The sequence below is a fragment of the Pelophylax lessonae genome (assembly GCF_965119305.1).
Source record: "Pelophylax lessonae genome assembly, chromosome: 9".
Classification (NCBI taxonomy): Eukaryota; Metazoa; Chordata; class Amphibia; order Anura; family Ranidae; genus Pelophylax; species Pelophylax lessonae.
The window spans coordinates 82232690-82245079 of NC_138776.1; the positions used below are offsets into that span (position 1 = coordinate 82232690).

Below are 12390 nucleotides of genomic sequence, written 5' to 3' on the forward strand. Positions count from 1 at the left end.
GAAAAAACCCTAAATACCCATATCAATATTGGGTGTACACATTGATATTTATTCAATTTGTTCAATTATTTGGGGGATAAATTGTCTTGCTACTCATGATGCTGTCTGTGATTATGTACACTACAAATCATCCCCAAGGCCAGGAAATGATGAGATATGTCTAACATTGTGTGTACACAAAGCTTATAGGAAATAAGTTCGTTAAAAGTAACAATGCATGGGGAGGAGCCTTCACATTAATAAAAAGGGATAGAAAAGTAAATAAGAATTAAGGTGGCTTGCCAACATAGACGTTACATGACACAAGGAGGAAACCAGAGCACTGAACCTACTAGAAGCAGCAAGTAAACTTCTATTAAGATTGGAAGAGTCGATTAAGACCGAGTTGGAACAAAACTGTCATCTGTGTCTTTGAAATGTGGCCTCCCATCCTCCTAGTTTGTGTTCTGTTCTCATCTACCCTTGGACAGCACTCATTTCTGTAAGTAAAACTTTATTTTTATTTTTTTACTAAATGTTGATTGAGAGTTGATATTTGGACAATTTTGTTATAGATAGAGCAGAGGATTGGCTTTGTTACATCTGGGCATTAGCAGCTTATGGTGCAGTAGAATTTGTTCCATGCACATAGTAGCAATGTACTCTCAAGAAACAGTGGCCATGATGGTTAGATACAGATGTGACTGAGTTTTTTTTGTCAGTAAACATTGATACAAGCTTTTACTTTCTTTATTTTAGTTCTGATGTACAAACTAGAGTCCCTTAGGAATCATATTCAAACTTCTATTCATGTCAGTCTTTCATACTGTAAGCAGTGTTAAATTTTACATCAAGTTTTGATTTCTTTTTAGTCACAGTCTTTTGACTAAAATGCCATTTTAGATTTAGTTGTATTTTAGTCATCTGAATTGTTTTAGTTTAGGTCAAATTTTACTTTATTAAAATATTGACACTTTCATTAATGAAATTAACACTGACTGTAAGGCAGTATGGTGATGTCATCAGTTATCAAACGAGCAATTGTTGCCTTTCTTGTTTGCTTTTACTTTTGTATGTTTTTGAAAGTTTATAAACTATTCAAATTTGTTTTTGCTATGAGAATGTTTGTATTTAAATCATAGCATAAAACCAGAATTCTATTTCTAAGACAACAAATTTGATCATTAAAAGGAAAATGATTGTAAGAGAAGTATGTTGTATGGATGCCATTAGTTGCCTCTTCTTTGGAAAATGCTAGTTATCTTGCAGTCATGCTAGTCCAGTGGCTTCAGTTTGAGTTCTTGCCCCAAAGCATGCAGGCCAAATAGAAATTTTAACTTCTTGATTTCCTGACCTGCAATTCTTGCTTGGGTCAGTGACTGAAAAATTATGAGAAGAAATCTGATCAGCATGCCAGCCAGGCAGCAAAACGTTTCAGAAAAGGGTTTCTGTAGAACCAGTAAATTTGAGAGGTATTCTGTACTCCATCTTTAAATGTTAGGTGCCTGGCTGTCTCAAGCTGTGATATTGATTTACTTGTTTTAGGTCAGTGCCATAGACAAGACTGAATACATTGGATCTTCATACACAGCCAGGGAATTAATACTTTCAGAAGGAAAGGTTAGCAATGGCAGCCACCATACTTTCTCAAGGAAGGTTTTCTTTAACCACTTCCGAACTGCCCGCTGCAGTTTTACGTCGGTACTTTGACAATAAATACCAGGGTTATGGCAGCAGATAGCTGCCATAACCACAGTATTTTATTAAACTGTGGTGGTTCACTTTAACCACTTTACCACCGGAGGATTTTGCTGTCTTCCGTCCAGGCCACTTTTTGCGATTCGGCGCTGTGCGACTTCAACTGACAATTGCGCGGTCGTGCGACGCCGTACCCAAACGAAATTTACGTCCTTTTTTCCCCACAAACAGAGCTTTCTTTTGGTGGTATTTGATCACCTGTGCGATTTTTACTTTTTGCGCTATAAACAAAAAAAGAGCATTTATTTTGAAAAAATAACAATATTTGTAACATTTTTTTATATGAAATTCCCCCCAAAAAAGATGTAAAAACAAATTTTTTAAAAAATATTTGGCCAATTTGTTTTCTGCTACCTATGTTTGGTAAAAAAAATCGCAATAAGCGTATTTTGATTGGTTTGCGCAAAGGTTATTGCGTTTACTAACAAAGGGAAAGATTTCTGTCATTTTTGGTGTTTTTTTTTTTAACGCGTAATGGCGGCGATCTGCGATTTTTTTTGTGGGACTGCGACATTGCGGCGGACAGATCGGACCCTTGACTGACATTTTTGACACTTTTGGGGGTACCAGTGACATTACTGCAGTAATCAGTGCTATAAATATGCACTGTTACTGTAAAAATGACACTGGCCGGGAAGGGGTTAATTTTATTGGAGAGGGAGGGGTTAATGTATGCCTGGTGCTTACTGACGTGTAGGGGGGGAGGTGACTGAGTGAGTCAGGGACAGATCGAATGTCCAGCTATGCTGAACAGTCCGATCTGTCACTCCCTGTCACTATGGAGATCCGTCCGCTTGTGTTTACACAGGCGGGCGGATCTCCACACTAGATCCCCGGCGATCGGGGCAGAGCAGCGGCGATCGCCGCTGCTCCTCCCCTGGCCCGACTCCCGCTGTGAATGAAAACAGCGGGAGCGAGCCTCCGGCGGCACGCAAGCGCCGCCCAGAAGGGGGAGTGTCTGACGACGTTAATACTACGTCGTCAGACGATAACGAGCCACTCTGCCGCAGTAGTATTACTGTGAGCAGACGTAAAGTGGTTAACAAAAGGGTGGTCCCAGCGGTGGATTCGCTGCCGAATCACCCTTATGGGCGATAAGAGCTGCCACTTCCGGGTCATTTTTCCCGCTTACCGCACCCGCTGGTAGTGGATAAAACCATCCGGTCTGCTGTCCCCTCAGGCAGAAAATTGAGTGAGGGCCAACTTGCCCTCACTCGACTCTATGGCCTTGGAGGACCAGAGCGACGTCATACGTCTCTTCCGAGGAACCGATTTAAAGAGCCCATTTTTTTCAAGATGGAAAAAAAATTTTTTTTTTTTTTTCTTTTTTAGTGTAGATGTGAGATCTGAGGTCTTTTTGAACCCAGATTATACATTAAAGAGGTCCTGTCATGTTTATTTCTATTACAAGGGATGTTTATATTCCTTGTAATAGGAATAAAAATTATAAAGTTTTTTCTTTTTTTAAAAAAGAAACAGTGTAAAAATAAATAAAAGATAAAATAAATAGGAAAAAAATAAAGCACCCTGTCCACGTTAGCTGGCGCACAGAAGCAAACACATACGCAAGTTGCGCCCACATTTGTAAATGGTATGCAAACCACACATGTGAGGTATCACCGCGATCATTAGCGCAAGAGCAATAATTTAAGCCATGTACCTCCTCTGTAACTCTAAACCAGTAAACTGTAGAAATTTTTAAATATGTCACCTATGGGGATTTTTAAGTACCAATGTTTGTCGCCATTCCACGAGCGTGCTCAATTTTGAAGCATGACGTGTTGGGTATTTATTTACTTGGCATAACATTATCTTTCACATTATAGAAATAAATTGGGCTAACTTTACTGTTTTCTTATTTTTTCATTTAGAAAAGTGAAAATTATTTCCCAAAAAATTGCGTTTGTAAGACCGCTGTGCAAATACGGTGTGATAAAAAAAATATTGCAATGATCTCCATTTTATTCTCTAGGGTCTCTGCTAAAAAATATATATAATATTTGGGGGTTCTAAGTAATTTTATAGCAACAAAAAAACTGATTTTAATTTGCAAATAACAAGTGTCAGAAAAGGGCCCAGTCCAGAAGTGGTTAAAGCAGATTAGTTATATTTGAAGTCAGTGTTGTAGAGTAGACAGGAACTTTGTTTTGCCCCTAGGCACCAGAGAAATGCCATAACATTTAGCAGTGACAACTGGAGACAGACTGGCACCATAACTAACACCAACATAGATGTAGTTATGTGATAATTTATTTTCCCATTTTCCAAGTGTATACTCCTACTATGCATTTGTGTTTGTTTTGCCATTTTCCAACATGGCTGCTATGCTCTCTCTCTGCAAGGAGGATGAGGTCATCAAGAAGAGCAGAGGTATGGCAAGGCTTCTTGAGTAGGTGTGGAAAGAAGAGAGTACATATCGAGTGAGAACAGTGGATTCTGAGAGAGCACCGACTGTAGGTTGCTGCAGACTCCCCTCACTGAGACATACATAGAGACTGTTAACCACTTGCCGACCGCCGCACGACTATCTACGTCGGCGGTCAGCCCCTCACAGGCAAAGTGACGTAGGGCTACGTCACTAGCTTGTGAGGGTCTAGGGAGCGAGCGCGCCACAGCCAATCACAGTAGAAAGCACGCCCCTAGGGACACACATAGCCCCTCCCTTTCAAAAAAAGTTAACCCCTTCACTGCCAGTGTATTTTTACAGTAACAGTGCATATATATATAGCACTGATTACTGTAGAAATGTCACTGGTAACCCCAAAAGTGGCAAAAATGTCAGTCAAGGGTCCGATCTGTCCGCCGCAATGTCGCAGTACCGCAAAAAAAATCGCAGATCGCCGCCATTACGCGTTAAAAAAAAAAACAACAAAAATGACAAAAATCTTTCCCTTTGTTAGTAAACGCGATAACTTTTGCGCAAACCAATCAAAATACGCTTTTTGCGATTTTTTTTTTACCAAACATAGGTAGCATAAAACAAATTGGCTGAAAATGTTAAAAAATTTTGATTTTTACATTTTTTTGGGGGGGAATTTCATATAAAAAAAATGTGAAAAATATTGCTATTTTTGCAAAATTTAAGCTCTTTTTTTGTTTATAGCGCGTGATCGAAAAATCGCACAGGTGATCAAATGCCACCAAAAGAAAGCTCTGTTTGTGAGAAAAAAAGGACGCCAAACTAGTTTAGATACAGCGTCGCACGACCGCGCAATTGTCCGTTAAATTCACGTAGTGCCGAATCGCAAAATACCCCCTGGTCAGGAAGGGGGTAAAATCTTCCGGGGCTTAAGTGGTTAATGATTTCATGTTCCTGTTTGGAAAATACCTTATGTTGGATGGTTCACTGAATGTTATTTCTTCAATACATGGACTTTCAAATACAATGCTGTGTGGATTACTGTCTATGTGGATGATACATTTCTCAACTGGGAATTCACTTGCTATTCACAAGCCCCAATTGAGTGGAGGCACTAGCGCTTGTTAGAAATCCTGTCCTGATCACACAGAATATAAAGACTCTGCTCCTAAATACTATACAGGTTGCGCCATCATACTCCAGTAGCCACAGAGAGTAAAAAGAATAGCGCTACACAGACAATAAAACAAGAATATAAAAAAGTAGAAGAAAGGGAAGTGGAGGAATGACATGGAGAGGTAAAACAGAGAAGAAAATAGTAGAATAATCTCATGATTCTCTCTTTTTTTTCTTTAAGAAATTATCTGCTATTGGTCCCAGCGCAGATCGAATACCCGTCAACTGAGACTGTATGTTTGGACATCACTGGAGCCAGAGAGACATTGGACGTTACTGTCACCTTACAGCATGGGACGCAGGATGACATCCTACTGCAGCAGAAAATGATCCCACCCAAGTTATTTAAATGTGCTCAGTTCAAGGTAGCCAAGCCAGACATGTTTCATACCAAATTGTTGAACTTGTAAATATGTGCCTGTTCATCAACAGGTAATTTAAGCAGAATGTTTTTTTTTTTTATTCCATGTGATTCATAACACACTGGCATCTATTACTGACCAATCACACAATATTTTAACTGGACATGTATTGACTGGTCAGCAGTGCTATCTTACTAGAGCTGATGGGAGTAACAGCTGTTCCTTGCTGGATAGTATGGGGGGCAGCTGCTCATAGACCATGATTGGGGGAAGAGGCAGAACAGGAACTGACCATGGACACTGGGGGTGAGGTAGAGGAGACAGAATGGCAACTGGTCATGGGCTGGGCAGGTAAATAAAGTAGATAAACAGAAATGAATCATGGACCGAGGAGCTATGGAAGGGGAAAAAAGGAAGCTGGTCATGGCAGAAGCTGGAAGGGAAATAGGAGTAAAAGCTAAAAAGCTAACCATAGCACTTTGGAAAGGAAGTAAAAGCAGGAGCTGATCACAGACCTAGATAAAAAAGAGGAAGAACATGATTGTGGATAGGGGACACAAAAGGCTAAGAATTAACTAAGAAAGGACCATCAGGAGAATATTTCAAAGTGGCGTTCCAGGCTAAAAGGAAACTAGGTCTAGAACAATCGAGCACCCAAAAACCGCCCTTAGTTGCAATGCTAGCACCTGCACCTGAGACGGTGGCTGAATCAGCTTCGCGGGCCGACATCGCGGGATCCCTGGACAGGTAATTGTCTTTATATTAAAAGTCAGCAGCTACATTATTTGTTTTTTTCTTTGTGGCTGGAACTCTATTTTTGGGAGATAAGTGGGACAGAGGATGCTTCTAAACATTGAAAGAGATTGGTATTGGATCTGTTTTAAAAAAAAAAAAAAAAAAAGAGTTAAGAATACCAGATCTAGAGCTTCTTTCAATATGGATTTTCTTAAAAAAACTAAAAAAAAATTGTATTAATAAAAATAAAAATTGAAAACGCCCTTTCAGGGCAAACGCATCAGTTGGAGCTGATTAAGTGACGTCATCGCACACGCATGCTGCCAGGACTCATAGAGGTGCTCGAGCCTGATTGTGTTTTACATGCTGTACCATATACTGCTGATTTTTAAGTGCAATACCAAATTAATAAATGGCAGTGAAGTTTACGGCAGTATGAGACTATTCCTTTTTCTATCTGTTTATGTGTTACTAAACCCAGGAGCCTGCATTCACTATATCTGGTCTCCCACGGTACACAGAACATGGAAATGCAATTACTTTAGTAAACTGCTAAATACCTTTTCTCATCAGCAGTATATAACAGTCTTGTGAATTCTATCAGTGTCTGGCCAAGCACTGGTTGTAGCTTGTTGGAGGAGTTTTCATTATCCTCTGACTGTCCTATGAGGCTGCAGGACCTCTGACTCTCTGTCTGGACAGTGCTGATTGGCCCTGTGCTGATCACATGCACCCTCCCAAAAAAAAAACAACAACTCTCTAGCAATACACACCCAACTGAGAATGTGAAGAGTGCCCCCAAGGCTCTGTTTTATCAGGAGATTGATTGGGGATAGTGGAAGAAGGGGAGGATCAGAGAAGACAGGATCAAACAGCCTTTTTACACATTGCATCGGATTTTAACCTCTTTCTTTTCACAGTGAGTAAAACAAGCATGCTTACTGCATATACACACTGATTTTACTGTTATGGGTTTAGTAAGACTTTAATCAGTATTTGTGGCTGTGAATTGCTTGCTAAACAGGGCTCTATGGCTTTGACCCCCACTGGTTTGATGGTGTCCTGAGTGTGCTAATGGAGTAATTTATTGGTAATATATGAGCGCATTAAGATTTCCCATGTTGAGATTTATAATTTTGGTAAGCTGCTTTGCATGATTAGTCAAATCTCAGCACTGGAGCACATTAGTGGCAATTTCTTTGCACTGTGAGCACTCCCAACTGCCTTCTCAGCCAATGAGAATGGTACTTACCCAGCCCACCACATTTGACTTTTAGACATCCCTGGATCCAATCTGCTGGAATTGGGACATTTTTTCTGTATTTATTCACAACCAATTTTGTTTGCACTTTGTTGGATTTTTTATATGTAATTTATTCTTGGGATTGAGCTATATATATTTTTTGAGCATATGCACTTTTGTAATCACTGTATATTTGTACATGTGAAACACTTTTAAATAATTAAAACAATTTGAATTTTTGGTATAGTTTTGTACAGTTGAGTTTTCTGTGGGACAAGTGCATTTCTTTTTTTAATATTAGATTTTGTATTGCCTGATAGAGGAAATAAAAGAGGAATTCAAGGTATGGATATTTTTTACATTGTTACATTGGTCCACCGCATATATACTGCGGCAGGGCAGTGATTGGACAAAGTGGGAGCCAATCAGCGGGTCCAGCAGCTGCGATGGCCGCCGGGACCCGCCGATCGCTTGGCGGAATGACAGAACAGCAGTCTGCCTATGTAAACAAGGGCAGACCGCTGTTCTTTCACAGAGGAAGAAAGAGATCTTGTGTTTCAGCTATGCTGAAACACAAGATCTCTCTTTTCCTCTAGTACATTCACTCCCCCTACATTTAGAAAGCCCTCCCTAGGAGCACACTTAACCCCTTGATCACCTCTAGTGTTAACCCCTTCCCTGCCAGTGTTATTTATACAGTAACAGTGCATATTTTTATTTTTTAGCACTGATCACTGTATTGGTGTCACTGGTCCCCAAAAAGTGTCACTTAGTGTCAGGTTTGTCCTCCGCAATGTCGCAAAATCACCGTCATTACTAGGAAAAACAATATAAAAATAAAAAGATGCGATGACGTTTGCGCAAACCAATATACACTTAGTAGGATTTTTTTTACAAGAAACATGTAGCAGAATACATATTGGCCTAAATTGCTGAAAAAATTTGATTTTTTTAATTTTTTTTATTGTGAATGTTTTATAGCAGAAAGTAAAAAATATTTATTTATTTTTTTCTTTCAAAATTGTGGTTCTTTATTTGTTTATAGCGCAAAAAATAAATACCGCAAAGGTGATCAAATACCACCATAAGAAAGCGCTATTTGTGGGGAAAGACATCAATTTTATTTTGGTACAGCATCACACGACCGTGCAATTGTCAGTTAAAGCAACGCAGTGTCGTATTGCAAAAAATGGCCTTAAGGGGGTAAAGCCTTCCGGAGCTGAAGTGGTTAAAGGATAAAGTTCACTTTTCGTAACATGTTACACCCATATTCAGGCTGTAACATGTAATGTAGCATCGGCCCCCCCCCCCCTAATTCCCCACTGTGACAGTGAGCAGAGGATGTTCACAAAAATGATGCGGCCCGCCTGGCCACTTCATTCATCACAGAGTTCTGTGAATAGGAAAAGTAAAAGTGCCGACAGCCTTTGCGTCTGTTGGCTTGTAGTTCTTAATGCTGTTGAGTGCTCTAGGTAGTTCATTCATGCCTCCTGTCTGCAAGAGCCCTGCATAGCGCCCGCAATCTGCCTATCGCAGGTGCAATGCTGTGCAGGTTTAAAAAATTAAAAAGAATAAATGCAATTTTTTTTTTTTTTACCTGCAAAAAGATGTGCATTATAATTTTTGTTTTTTCAAAAGTGAACTTCTCCTTTAACTATGCATATACCATACCTGGGAAATCCCCCTGGAAGCTGGAGATCACTGCATTAGGCACCACTACTACAGTGATCTTTACTAGCTTCTGGGTCCACTCCCATGTCAAGCGGCTGACCTGCAGCTTACTGAACACAGGAGGTTACCCACTCGTCTCCGGCCCCATTTATAGATTGCTTTGCATTTTTTCAACAAATGCAAAATGTTCTCTGATTGGATGAGGTGGAGAGGCTGGGTTGTGATGTCCCAATCTCTACCTCATCCAATCAGGGAACACTTTGCATTCAATCAGAGAATACAATGTGTTTCCTGAATGGCGCATGTGCCTAGCAGGCGGCTTCCTGTTTTTAGTAAGCAACAGGGTAACCACTCAGGACAGGACCCGGGAGCTAGCAGAGATCACTAGAGAAGCGGTTTCTACTATATTGATTTTCAGCTTCCAGAGGCATCAGGTATGGTATATGCATTGTTACATTAGTCCAAGCTGGGCCAATGTAAGTCTTTAAAATTTCCATACCTGGAATTCTTCTTTAAAATTGCATGCTTCAACGCAACATAGCCTTATAGGTAAGAGTATCCGTGCTAAGAACTGTTGTGTCTTTCTTAGGCTCCTCCTCCACACGGAGGGAAAGAAGAAGTGATCTCAATTCACATTTCTATTGTTGGGCCAAACACGCAATTATCCGAAAGTAAAAACTTGCTGGTGTGCAATGTGGGCTCTTTCTCTCTCATTCAGACTGACAAGCCTCTGTATAAACGTGGGGAGAATGGTAAGTCATATAATAAAGTCTTTACTTTTTTGTTTTTCTGAGTCTCCCCTGAAACATTATTTGATTAATTATTGATCCTATCTGTAGATCTGTTTCTTTTGCACTTCCTATTATGGGGTGTAATATGGCCTTTTCATTCTGTAGTGACATTAGTGAGGCATTGTCACTCTATGGACATGGTACTCTAAATTGGATATGCACTGTATATTGTGGTATGTAGGTATGTAAGCCATAAATTAAAACTCAACTTCAGTTAACTCCACTTAACTGTATACTAAGTAGTGTTAGTATTTTTTTTAAATATTAGTATTTTTTTAACAAGTGTTAAGGGGACCATTTATACTTAGTCAGTCCATTGCAGTGCATTTTAATATACCTGCATTAATATGTATGCGGCTCATTAAAGCGTTTGTTACCCGAAAAACGTCATATTCCTGATATGTGCCTGCTGCACCATGTACTTGTATGGGAAAGTTCTCCTTGAATTGCTTCCTTTGTGTGAAATCCCTGGTGTTCCTGCCAGTCCCCTTTCCTTCTAACCACTTGCCGACCGCCGCACGCCGTTCTACGTCGGCAGTCAGCCCCTCACAGGCAAAGTGACGTAGGGCTACGTCACTAGCTTGTGAGGGTCTAGGGAGCGAGCGCGCGCCGCCGGAGGCGCGCTCCCGCTCCCGCGTGGTCACGGACCCCCCCGCGCGTGTGACCGGCGGACCCGATGTCCGCCGGCCACTCTGCGATCGGCAGGGGAGAGGGAGAAAGTCAGGCAGCTTGTGTAAACAAGCTGCCTGTCATTCTCCCCTCTGTATGAGAGCTGATCATATGGATCTACTATGTAGATCCGTTGATCACTCTGCATACAGCTGAAGCCACAGCCAATCACAGTAAGAATCACGCCCCTAGGGACACACACAGCCCCTCCCTCTCAAATAAAGTTAACCCCTTCACTACCAGTGTATTTTTACAGTAACAGTGCATATATATAGCACTGATTACTGTAGAAATGTCACTGGTAACCCCAAAAGTGTCAAAAATGTCAGTCAAGGGTCCGATCTGTCCGCCGCAATGTCGCAGTACCGCAAAAAAAATCGCAGATTGCCGCCATTACGCGTTAAAAAAAAAACAACAAAAATGACAAAAATCTTTCCCTTAGTCAGTAAACGCAATAACTTTTGCGCAAACCAATCAAAATACGCTTTTTGCGATTTTTTTTACCAAACATAGGTAGCATAAAACAAATTGGCCGAAAATGTTAAAAAATTTTGATTTTTACATTTTTTTGGGGGGGAATTTCATATAAAAAAAAGGGAAAAATATTGCTATTTTTGCAAAATTGACGCTCTTTTTTTGTTTATAGCGCGTGATCAAAAAATCGCACAGGTGATCAAATATCGCCAAAAGAAAGCTCTGTTTGTGGGAAAAAAAGGACGCCAAATTTGTTTAGGTACAGCGTCGCACGACCGCGCAATTGTCCGTTAAAGTCACGCAGTGCCGAATCGCAAAATACCCCCTGGTCGTTTAGCAGCCAAATCCTCCGGGGCTTAAGTGGCTAAAAACTGACAACACTAAGTAGGAGAGCACACCGTGGTCAGTTATCTAGCTATGCTGGGAACTCAGCCTGTGCTCTTCCAATGAACAGACTTGTCCTAATATGCCCCCGCTGCACAGCTATTCCCTGGGAATCTCAGTGTGCTGCTGCTTCTCCTTCCCTCAGCTCTTATGCAGCTGAGAACAGAGGGAATGTAAAAGGTTATACAAAAGGGAAAAAAGGTATTTATAACGTATTTTTATATCTATACAAACATGTTTTCCCTTTCATATTTATTTTAAACTGAATGGGTTGTTTTACAAGGTGATCATTTACAATCACTTTAACTAGCCCTGCATTAAGGAAGCCCATTCATTTGAATGGACTGCCAACACATTACAACAGCATTTCTGGTGACACAGCACACAGTAGTGCATGACCATGCATTGCAGTGCACTTCAATGCAGATTCTTTTATTTGGTGTGCCAGGTGCCATTGGCCTGCATGTAAAGTTATGGAGAAATAGAAATAAAGGTATCTTTAATAAAGCAGGAAGTCATTTTTTGAATAGTATCATTGCTGGTAGTGTTAATAGTTATCCATATAATTACCGGAATAAAATATTTTTCACTATAATGGTCATTTTATTAATCACACCCTATGCTATAAATAAAATTTAGCAAATCCCTATAAGAATAAATGGATGCATATGCAACCAACTGATAAGCAGGCATGTGACTAATGCCTACATAAAGGATCTTGGGAAAACTGATATCCGAAAACTGACTGTAAAGAGGGACTGGCTGCTAGCTTAGACTTAATATCTTAAT

General features: G+C 40.3%; 1 protein-coding gene across 1 annotated transcript in view; it reads left to right on the forward strand.

Moving 5' to 3' along the window:
- Positions 1-286: 286 nt before the first annotated feature.
- Positions 287-12390, forward strand: part of LOC309563585 (alpha-2-macroglobulin-like protein 1) — a 124258-nt gene continuing 112154 nt past the window's right edge. Inside the window, exons 1-3 of the mRNA XM_082268052.1 lie at positions 287-481; positions 5454-5637; positions 9873-10035. Coding sequence (XP_082124178.1) covers positions 417-481; positions 5454-5637; positions 9873-10035 — 412 coding nt within the window. The 5' untranslated portion in view covers positions 287-416. The remainder of the gene's footprint in view (positions 482-5453; positions 5638-9872; positions 10036-12390) is intronic.